The 12,296-nt window shown below is 42.0% G+C and overlaps 1 protein-coding gene across 10 annotated transcripts in view; it reads right to left on the reverse strand.

Moving 5' to 3' along the window:
- The window catches only part of fam131bb (family with sequence similarity 131 member Bb), a 64,609-nt gene that overhangs the window by 18,307 nt on the left and 34,006 nt on the right, over positions 1-12,296 (reverse strand). For 4 of the 10 annotated variants that reach the window (XM_084727234.1, XM_084727233.1, XM_084727230.1 and 1 more), the window contains exon 1: positions 11,955-12,156. The exons of the other annotated variants lie outside the window; for them this stretch is intronic. In XM_084727234.1, coding sequence (XP_084583360.1) covers positions 11,955-11,982 — 28 coding nt within the window. In that variant the 5' untranslated portion in view covers positions 11,983-12,156. Of the gene's footprint in view, positions 1-11,954; positions 12,157-12,296 lie in introns of those variants that run through there. 10 annotated transcript variants of the gene reach the window in all.

Below are 12,296 nucleotides of genomic sequence, written 5' to 3' on the forward strand. Positions count from 1 at the left end.
AATTTTAATTGCCTGTATTTAACTTTGAACAGAAAACTTGACTGGCAACACATATTCTTTCCCGCCAGACCTCATCAATTTATAAATTGAGATCTTTCTTGAGATCTTTCTCTTTAAAATTCAGCCAGTATGAAGCCAAATCTACTGATAGCCATTCTGGGTGCTACATCACTAAGGCCAACAGCAAACTGAGCAATGAATTCCACTTGGAAGATATTATTATAGATTATACATATAGATAGATAGATAGATAGATAGATAGATAGATAGATAGATAGATAGATAGATAGATAGATAATAATATATAATAGATTATATATAGAGAGACATTATAAACCTTTATGTAAAATTTGGTAAGGGATCTTAATATTCATCAAGTATCTACAACTTTTTAATTATTTATTAATTTTATTTAATTTTAGCATTATATCTTTTACCTTTTTTTTCTATTCCTAATGATCTTTTTGTCTGTCTGTGTTCCCTGTGCCTTGAGTATTCTAAGTTATTTCTCATGTGTTATCTGACACGACATCATATCTGACACATATCTTTACTGTTCTAAGCAATTAACAGAATGTCTGACAAAATTAGAACTTGTTTGGTCACTAAGTACATTGAATCAGTACTGCTATTACAGAAGCAATGTCTTATATCAATGTATAATTACTTATGACAACTTTGTGGTAGCAATGTTTGTCAAATGAGTATATCTGAACAACAAGCCTTTAAGGCTAATGAATGTATCACCCTGTTACGAAAACTAAAAGAAATACTTGGAAAAAAGATCTTCCTCTCATGTTTTTTGTGAGTTAAGATCTTTATGGTGAACAAAACTTATAATATTGATGCACAGTTGTACAACGCACAAACTTCAACTGAGTTTTCATCAGCCACCTGCAGGCTTTACTCCACCAACACCACCAGCTTCTAACCTCTTGGGGAATTTTTGATATGAACTTGTGCTTCCTTCTTCAATCTCCAGCCTTTCTCTCCATAATGAAATTCCTCTACATCTAAATGACACCTGCATTTCAGTTTATAATGCACTATGAACAGTCATTGGCAGATCATATAGTGCCATCCACCCTGCATACTGTAGATGGGAGTCATCTGAAATACTCGCTCTCTGTTGGATAAATGAACGTTATTATCCCTCCTCTTTCCTGGCTGTCCAAATCCTAATTAAAACATTGGTTTAATTAGGGAGACTGAACTGGTAATGGAGTTTAAACACAGCTTCAGTCTCTAGGTGCCTGCTCTCTGTATCAGAGGGTCTGTGTGTGTGCAACTCTCAGAGGGGCTCACTCCTGTATCAGCACTCTGAGTGTGTCTGTATGTGTGTGTTTGCACGCGTGTTGCTGAGCCAATCACATTTTTCACAGCTGCATTTTGGCAATCATGAGCGACTCCTCGGGAGCTCTGAGAAACACAGAGTTGTTGGCTCTCTGGATGTCCAGTGATGTCTGTGACCCACTGACCCAGTGATTCACAAACATCAGCTCCACTCTGTCTCCGTTGGGCTCTCAGATATAACCCTTCTCTCTGAGCTGCTTCCAGTCGCATCAGATCACAGCGAGGGCAGGAGACGAGGGACACACTTCATTCCAGAAACTGACCCTCTTAACTTGCACAGGGAAGGGTGTGCCAACTACAAATCAGGACCACCTTGTTTAATTTGTACAGTTAACAAGTATTCAATTTTTGAGCCTGGGATCTTTTCATTTCAGTGGTCTCCTCTTGTAAAGATTCTTCTTAAATCTTTAAGGGTCTCTAATACACTGTGAGGAGTTACTTCCCGGAGTGATCAAGTGTTTTATCTCCTGGTTTGTTCGACCCAGTTTCCCTCAACCCACTTTGTGTGTCTCTTCTATAGTTAGTGTTTCCCTGAATACCTCTGGACAAAACCACAGCAGGTACACAAAGTTACTGAGGGTATAAATAGCGGTTTGGTTGTACATCACCAGGGTAATTTTACCTTAAAGGAACACTGTACTGATTTTATGTGTCAAAGTCAAGTTCCTAGTCACAGGGAGTACTACACCACCTGAAAAATCAGACGTATAACCTCCTCTGTGACGGCAGAGAAACTACATCACACAGGCGTCTGCGCTTGGGCTCTGGGACTACATTACACATTTTTAACACAAAACCTGTCTTACAATTTTGGGGTGTGGAGTTGGATGAGATGACCATTTACAGTTAATGTCAGGGTATCTTTTTTTTGTCCCTGCAACATTAAATATTTGTTAGACATATTTCCAGGTTAGCTGAGAATGGTAGAAGTTCCATAACAACCAATCTTCACTCCAGTTCTACATGCAAGAAAACCCTCTTCATACAAAATGCAAACATTTCCTATGTTCTGTATTGCACTGTTGTCCTTCAAGGGATCATTCTGAATTTTTTGAAGCGGCGTTATATAAAGTACATATGCATATTAAGTGTATTACCTACAGTAGATGGCAGTTGGCATACCCCCAGTTTGGAGAAGCAGCAGGTGTATCAGTGCAGGAAGCTCAGCAATGTACTGCTGTGGACAAGGTCAGCTGTAAAGCGTATTTTAGCCAACCACTAAAAAGTCCCAACTAATAAGACAATATCAGTTTAAGTGTATGCTATATTTAGAATATTTTCACTGCTTTACTCTCCCAGCAGACAGCCATTTTCAATGAGAACCCAACAAATTTTCCAACAAATGTCGGGTACTCTGCCTTTTACAGTTTCCACAGTCTAAGTGTTTTAACCGTGTTTAAGGGCACAAACAGCAGCTGTTCACAGTACCCCCTGCTCTGCTGCAAATTCACCATTTTGCTATTAAGCTGTGAGAAACTGTATGAGTGTGAACAAGGCGTTCCTGAAAATAAAAACAGCATATAAAGAGACCAATTTGCATCCGGAGGGTGGACACATTCATATTCAAGCACCACTTTCAATATTAGAAATGAACTTTGTGTGACCTCAGAGGGATTAACCAGGCGTGTTTGATTTTTTGGCACTGTGTGGAGTGTGGTGTGAGATGGTTACTTATTGGCTGATATCAGTTAGACAGAGAGATGTCTAATTTTCTGCCTGGGTGGGAGAGAGTGTCCCAGATTTCTTCCCCATCTGGGTTAGAAATTTGCCCTGCATACATAAACTGTACATCAACATATATGCACCCCCGCATACATCAGGCCCGCAGCAGCACACTGTACATCATGAGGCACAGGGACACGCACAATGCAGCTCCCTGATCCTCCTCTGTTTCTCCTTAGTTTTAGTCTCTCCCTACTCCACCCCTCAGCCTCGTTTGACCAATTAGTAGATTAGCAGTCACTCTCACCCTACATGATTCACAGTATGGCTCAGGAAGAGTCCTCTGGACTGCAGCAGTACAAGCTACCACTGGGAAGCCCTCCAGCCTTTACACAGCAATGGACCAGAAACATTAAGTAGATTGTGTGCACCTTTTGTAGCTGTATGTATATTATCTAGTGCGAGCTTCAGCCTCATATGAGATTACATCAAAGCATGTGCTATTTGTGAAGTGAGCCACGAGGGTTTGGATGTCTATATCATGCTGAGATTAGTCAGAGTTGTTTATAGTTCTTAGAATATCTCTATAGATAGAGGAGGGGTCAGCAGCAGTCATTATCCAGCATTTCAATGTAGAGGCCACGCCATGCTCTGTATTCTCGTGTAGGTGATGCTCTTGGGCTCTCAACAGCACAGTAAGTGAATGCGTAATTCAGCTCCTGAGAAGCCAAGCAGGATCCCTCCTTGAGGAAACAGCAACAACAACAGAGCACATGACCAGAGCTCTGAGCCAGCTTTTCTTCCCCTGGCGCTCTCCCTCCTCCCCCGCACACACAGCGGTGCGGCGCTGGATACCCCCCTGCGGTCATAGGGGAGCCAGGCTTAGCTCAGCCGTGGAGAAGGAGCGAAGAGGAGTGAGGGAAGGAGGGAGGGTGGGGAGATGGAGGAGAAAAAAAGAGAGGGAGCAGCGCGGCCGTGCGTAACGAACAACCAAGGATCTGCAGCGGCTGCACTGTCAACTCTGGCTCTGACTGTAGTGGCTTGACGGCTCCCGCTGAAGTGGGAAGCATTTGAGCGTCATCTGTCTTTTGTACTCCCTGTGCCCTGAAGCTATAACGGCGAAGGACCGGGGGGCTTGGTGCTTGTTTACCGTGACAGCTGCAGTGAGGCTGGTTGCCACGATGGGGTACCGGCTTGGATGGCAGCCCTCTTGCAGTGATATGTGCAGATGCCGGGTTACTGAGCTCCAGAGTTCAGCAGCTGAGGACCAGAGCCCAGATGGTTTTAAGGGTTGGTCGAGGGAAATGGAGCTGAGTGTGTCTCATAATCCACACACATGCAGGGGCTCTGACAGACACTTAAACACTACGCTCAAGCACAGCATGACTTACTGCCATTAACTTGGTGAAATGGCATGCCCAATCTACATGCTCCTGTCATCGGCAGGCCTGACACGCCTCATTAATCTGTTTAGGCATGAATGTAGCTGCCATCCTGTGCAGGTCTCCATCACTGATACAGGGTAAATAGGTTACAGCAGTCATTGCTGCAACGGCTGTGGTAACTAAAACTCTCCAGCACGTATTCTCTTGGCACAGGCAGCTGCAGCCTAGCATCATAAACCTGATCACTCCCATAAACATTCTAATGGCCTGCTAAATATATAATGAACATTTAGAGCTGGAAAGGAGAAAATGTTGTTATCCAATCGTGTTTAGATGAAGGGAAGAAAACCTGCAGGGGTGGCGGAAATGAACTCTGTTAAGTATATAGACATTGTATCTAGGAAATCTTTATTTTCTTGCTCTTGATATTCAAAGGAGGCTTCCCGTCTTTGAGAACATGGCCTTATTTCTTTATCAGCACTGAAGTGGTTCGTAGCTGCAGATAACACAGAAACAATCTGCACTGGTTGCGCACTGATGCTGAGCGCTTTCACAAATGCACATAAATTCACGCACTCTCACGCAGATCAAACAGTAGGGATGAAATTCTCTCTTTCATAGCATTATGTTTCAATTTCAAAACACACTCTGTGGCTGAGTCACACAGTTTACAGAAACACCTGCTGTCATGTGCCCACACAGGGCTCTCTCTTCTGACCTGCCACATACATGTTAGGGCTGGGCAATACATCGACATTATATCGATATTGTGATATGACACTAAATATCATCCTAGATTTTGGATATCGTTATATTGTAGGGGTGTCACATTTTAATATTCAACTGAAAACTGATCGAAATGATCTTTTCAATCCAATGACTGAAATGAAAGTCAGAATTAGTAATTCCAATATATCAGTATCAGAATTTTTTACTCCATAACATTGACATTGGCAGTAAAGGCTGCATTAGAATAAAGTGATGTGATTTTTTGAACTGTTCTATTATTTGGTTTTGCTCATTTAGTCATTATATGCACATTACTGATGATTATTTCTCAAAAAGTTAATTGTTTTAATATTTTATGAAAACATCAATTGTAGTCCCTGCATGATCAACACTCACATATTGTGACAGAGTATTGATAAATATAAATATTGAGGTATTTGTACACATACAGGCTGAAAATGATACTTAAAAGGTATGCACGCATACACACCCACATATATTTAAATCACTTCCCCTCACATAATGATCCTGGTTTGTAACCTGGCATCCAGTGACAAGGAAAACCATAATAGCACACAGTAGAGAATATGACACAGAGGCTCTCACACTCACATAAATCTGCAGGTTAAGACCTTACGCTACATGTGCTACATGGCAGTCCTTGGATGTATGAGCACACACACACACACACACACTCACACAGGTAAGGGTCATCAGGTCTCACCGTGTCTCTGAGGTACTACATCACTGACTCATTCACCTTGAATGCGTTCATGTGCACAAGGCTTTTCCAACCTGGACAGAAGCCAATCAATCAGCCTCCACCTCAGTCTGCCACAGATTTGCCGTTTTACAGGCAGACTGCAAGCTGGTAAATGCTGCGACATGGTATCAGTTGTTGACTCAATGTGTGGAGAGGGATGGTGCAGCGGGGGTGTTTGGTTTTTTTTAATTTAATGGCAGGGAATCCCTCTCTGTAGCGCAGCAGCAAAAACAGAGTGATGGGACAATGTGTTGAGGAGGCAAGAGCAGTGCTGCCTACTGTATGCACACCCACACACGGGCCTACGTGCAAATAAATATAGCAGCAAGGGGACGATCATGCAAGAGGCAGATGTAAACTTGAGGTCATTCACTTGTCCATGCATGAACACATACATGCATGTGAACACGGGCACTAAAGCAGGGCACTGTTTGAAATTTTTCAAAATGAGCATTATGATACCTGAGTTTAAATGCACAATATGTAAATGCCTCCGCTAGCAGTCTCTCTCACAATAAAACAATAACAAAAGCGGTAGTTTGATAACATTGTAAAGAAGCGTGTGGTCATGGGAGTTGTTGTCTTCACTGTTCAACAACCACCACTGCAGCTGAAAATCTATCTGATGTTACTCAGGTAGAAATCATGTTTACGGACAGGGTTATGTATTAAAGGACTACTCCATCTGTGTTCTTTTCAGTGTTTTCTGAATGGAAACTCCTACTCAGTCATTAAAGAAAGCCATGATGTAAGTTACAGCACTGCTGCCCTCCACTCCCCTCCCTCAACCTAGAGGATATATACTGTATGATGCAGCTTCATTGTGCAGAAACCTGTATCAAGTTACTTTGAAAAACGTTTTTAGAAGGGCTTTGGAAAAAAATATTTTGATGCTAAAACATATATATGTTGTTCTGAGTAGGATCACTTCCAGGTAGCTACAGAGTGATTTAACAGCCTAGAATAAAAAAAATCTGCTATTTAAAGTTTTATTCACATTACGTTTGGTTACATCTGACTTCCTTCCTCACTCTCTGACATATTCAACGTATCCCTAGTTGTAGCAACTAGCACCTTTCAAGGAAATGCACAGTAACCTTGAATAAATTATGAATTTCTCTGGGTTTGACCATTGTTTGAAACATTTGGGATAATGCAAGTACACAACTCAACAATGTATATAAGATAGGTCAAGCGTTTTTAGACATTTTAATACAGAAATGTTACATATAAAGTATAAATACCAAAATTATCCAATTCTTCAAAATCTTAAGAATACTATACAAACGTGATTTTCTACAAATCCTTTTTTTGATTTAACTAAAAAAATCTAAAATGCTAAATATGGTCTGAACACAGCTGCTGTCAAGAACTTTAAAGGTGAAATACGTAACACGCTAGCATTCAAAAATGGCACTGCAGTCCAAATTCTAAATATTGGAGCAAGTTATTACCGCTGTCTCCTTCTGCGCAGTCTCAAAGCTCAGGCAGTTTAATCAAGGATAATCAAGCCCTGAATCTACATGAGCACAGGATGAGCGCAACATTAAAGTGACAATGAAAAGCAATGACAAGTCCTACAATGTAAGTTGATCAGCTGTTTATAATTCCGTCAGTTGTCTGTAAATGTAAAACTAAGTCCTGAAAACAAAAGCCCACTGCTCTGAAAATACACACTCTGGACACGGAAGTCAGTGACGACTTTACTACTTCCAAGACTCAGCAGAAAGACACAGGCCAAAGCAAAAACAGATGATGCGCTACCGGGATGGAAATTAAAAAGACAAAAAAAAAAAAAAGCCTATTGGCTGTAGCGTTGTTGTCAGAGAAGCCAGCATTTCAGTTTAGTCCTCCTTAATCTCTGATGACATATCATGGTCATTTTATGATTAGTAGAGTAAATATAACACATTATTCCTTTAACTACATTAAATAGTCTAAAATTAGCAAGAATTTTGCAAAAAGTCAGGAACTATCTGGTCAAGGAACAAGCAAACAAGATTATGAATATGACCAGACATTTGACGCCAGCTTTCAGCACTTGTGATACTCAGGGATACAAACACATTCATTCAGTACCGGAAAAATATGTGTGCAGACACCCGTACACAAACACACACACACACAGAATGAGCTATTAGTGCTTATTGAATCAGTAAGTGTTGTGTCAGCAGTGGCACTTTACCAGAGATAACTTAGAGAAAAGTAAAGAGAAAGATGGAGTCTGCTTCGAGGCTGCACAAACAGGTGAGAGTGGTCATAATGTCCCACATTCATATCTATAATTTCACTGCTGCAGCCTGACCCACAGCAGTGATCTTCACACTGTAGATAATGCCCTAAATTACAGTGATTAATGTTTCCAGCACTCACATGTATACTGTGGCCTGGTAACTGGATACAGGAGAAATGCTTCTGATGTGTAGCTTTTAGCACAATTATGGATAATGGCATTATCAACACCACATCTACAAATGTGATCAACATCATGGTGCTGCGACAGAATTACTAACACTGTGTTTGGCAGCTGTAGAAATTTGCTCTCAATGAGGCATACATAAGCTGTGTACTGCACACGCAAGCTGAGTCACTGACGAAAATACAGTTTGTAGTTATTTTGCAGTAGATCTCATTGCCTTTCCTCACTGATGAGGTGAAGAAGCATGTGCACCTCCCAACGACTGCTTCTCAAGGCCTCTGTTCTCTGAAGCGGTGATGGATGCAGACACCTCATCGACTGTACATCACTGTCTGTCTTCACCTGGCCCAGTAACAGGGATGGTGAGGGGCAGCTGGGCTAAAGCAGGTGTTTAAAGGGTTGGTGTCAGTATCTTTCCTTCACTCTCAGTTTGAGACATAACCCAGAATAACTGTTAACATACAGTATGCTGTATGTTAACCTACTGCAATGATAAGGAATTTTTGTAGACTGCTTACTTATTGGGAAAAATCTGTTTTAAACTCTAAATAAAACTTTGCTGAAGGTAGGAGTGAACTGACCCTAGTCCTGGTATGTATGTCAGCCCTAATTTTCCAACTTGGTCTGAATCCACAACTCACACACCTGCAGTATGAGCAATTATCCTCACCGCTATACTGAGGTTTTCAAATTTACTGCATGTATCATAGTCTAAACATCTGCCATGATGCTGCTTTTCTGGTCTTGAGTGCGTGTGGAGGTGTGTGTTTGTGTGCATGCCAATTGGCTACAAGGGGTGTGTGGAAATGGGAGTGGCCTATCACAAAAAGGCACATAAAGTCCAAATGAATTAACAGACTTGCCAAAGGACAGCTGATTAACTGTTCATGACAAATGGGAAAAAGAGGATGTGGCCTAAAAAGGTGCAGAACTTCTAAATAGATTATCGCAACATGACCAAACTCATGAACTCATGATCCTTAACATTTAAGCAAATGTTTAACATCTTTGCTGAAATGTTGAATCACTTATCCAAATAGTTGGCAACTACTTTTCTTTTGATTGATTAATCTCCTAATCTTGGCAGCCCTAATTAACAAGTGATATCAATCAAGAATGGTGTAGGGTAAAGCGTTTACCTTACAAGGAATAATAAAGGTTTCTATTAATAATTCTACTACTAAAAGGATGCAAATATAGATTCTTTGGTGTCACATTACCTGTGGCGTCCAAAACAAAGTAAAATGTGCAGTTTTCTGCAGGACAGTATGCAGAATTGATAACACACTATGGCAGTGTGTGGGTACAAACAGATATCAGGCTCTGACCATGAAGAACACACCCAGATTTGATGGAGCCGGAGCAGATCGTGTTACCAGTGGGCAGACAGATACATCCAGGCTACTCCCGTACAGAGACAGATCCAGTCCTGCCGCCCCTCCTGTTGAGCTCTGCTTGGCAGCGTGGACTGCAGTTGAGAAGGCCGATCAATAGCGCACACTAAAGCCTTTCTCACCCAGGATAAACACAACTGCGCTTCTACACCGGTAACACTGCTGCTGATTCTGTTGCTTACAAGAGAATCAGGCACAAAAGCTCCTTCTCTTATGTACTATTTGTTTACACATTCATGTTCAATTATAGTGCACACATCTTAAGACAACTTGAAATGCACAGAAATATTCCATTAAGTAGAGTACAGTCACTACTATTTGTGATTGACAGCCGACAGTGTACTCTAGATGTGTACTTAAGCATATTCTCCTTTATCACAGCTCTCCGTCACTTATCCCTGATTAGAAAATGCTGCTGCTACTGCTATTACTAAACCAGCAGTCTTATTGAATTCTTAAGCTTCTCTGATCACCTGTATAAAAAATGAGCATCAGTATTCAGGTGGCTCACTATCAGATTAACGTGGCACCTTTCCAAACACCTTCTGTCTACTTCAATCACATTATTTCCAGTCGTTGGGCTTCTGTTTTGACCCGAGTGTTGACAGAGGATCCTAACCTCCTCTCCTGCTCTGCAATCTGTCAAATACTGTAATCCGGATGGTCCGAGCTGCTGTGAGACTGTTTCTGCTGTATTCAGTTCACACCTGCCTTCCTAACTGTGCCATGTAGGACTCTTTCATCTGCACTTGCATATTCCAGATATTTTTAAAATCCTCTTTATCAAGGTGTTTAGTCAAAAAAAAGGGTCAGAAAACAAGTCACGTGTTGCACAAGCACCCTGGAGACCTTGTCGTTTAGTCTACAAAGTGTCAGAAATTAAGAAAAACGCTCATCACAACGCCCCAGATCCCAAGGTCTTGCCTTCAAATTGCTTCTTCTGTCAAACCAAAAGCACAAAACCCAAATACTATTCATTTACTATAATAAATGACAGAGAGAGGCAGCAAATCCTTACATTTAAGAGGCTGAAACCAGGAACTTTTGGACATTTTGCTTGAAAAAAGACTGATACAATTAATTAATTATCAAAATAGTTGTCTCTTTTTTTGGCACGTGCATATTTTAGATATTTATTAAAATCCTCTTCATTAAGAATGTATGTTTAGTCAAAAAAGAGGGGGAAACAAGGTATGTGTTGCATGAGCACACCGGAAGACCCTGTCTGCAGCCTGGTTTTGACATTCACGACCCCTGTAAAGGTTATGCACTTTTCAGGGTGACACAAAATATGTGTTCAGACTGCCGCCATAAATATGTTTAAGAGCCGGATGTGCTAAGTGCCTCATTAATATTTAACACCAAAGGAAGTCTGTGTTTATTTTTACCTTTGAGCGTGATAAGACATGCAGGACCTGAATGTGCCCTGCAACATCTGAACTATACTCATGCAAATACTGTTCTGTTGTTTACCAAAAATGGTTATTTATACAACCCCTTCCAGTCTTTCCCCACTTAACAGCTGTACTCTCGATGTTGATTTACCTAACATGTCATCTGTGGGTTTATCCAAGAGGGTTCTCACCTGAAAACTCCTATCAATCCCACACAACCTTGCCGCCTGCACATATTTTGCCCCTCCCTCTCCCCCGCTCTCCATCGCCATCCGTCCGTCTCCCCTCCTCCCTGCCCGCCTGCCTGCACTGAAATTCTTCTTCTGCTGCTCGTTTCTTTATCCCTCTCCAGCCCTGTTATTCATGCAAATAATAACTAACTGTGCAAACGCCCCTGACAATGGCATTATCTTTTTTCTCTTTTTCTCCAAGCCATACCGCCCTATAAATAAGCACCATCCACAGCGTTGCCCCTCTCCTCTCCATCCCTCTCTGCCTCCTACTCACACACGTATACATACTGCCAAACAGCATCATAAATCAAGGGATGGGAGGAGGTAGGGAGGGTGAGTAGGGAGGTGGGGGATGCAACCGCACACACACAGCAGCACATTTTAACACATATTGTCTCTGACGTCTTGCCTATATGCAGTGTACACAGCCTCTGTGAGCATACATCTGCAGCTTGCTTACACATTGTACTGAAAGAGAAGGCAAACAGCTCACACGCTCATATATACACACAGCCTGTCCACAGTCTCCACGCAAAGAACCCCATCCTCCTCCTCACCACCACCCCCACCCGTCCCCCTAAACACCCCCCTCCAGCCAGCCCGCAATGAGAGAGAGGCTTACTCAGTCTCCTGGAGCCGATGCATCCCATGGTGTATTCACAAAGGCCCTGGATACAAGCGTGGAAGTGTTACCCAGACACCGTGCATTCTCCCTCTTCCTCCTCCTGCGACTCTCTTTCTCTCGGCTCTCGCTTCTTTTTCTTGCTCTCGTGCGCTCTCTCTTTTTCCTCTCTCCCTCCTGCGCTCCGCTCGATCACTCACACACTCTCTCTCTCCCTCTCTTTCTCTCACTCCCTCCCGCTCCCTCTCTCCAGTGCAGTGTCTTAGAAGAGATCCGGTTAGTAAGTCAGTATGCCTGAGGGGGATAGATTGGGACTAAATAAAGATGTGAGGCATTATTAAA

The sequence above is a fragment of the Lutjanus erythropterus genome, chromosome 9 (assembly GCF_056507025.1).
Source record: "Lutjanus erythropterus isolate fLutEry1 chromosome 9, fLutEry1.hap2, whole genome shotgun sequence".
NCBI lineage: Eukaryota > Metazoa > Chordata > Actinopteri > Lutjaniformes > Lutjanidae > Lutjanus > Lutjanus erythropterus.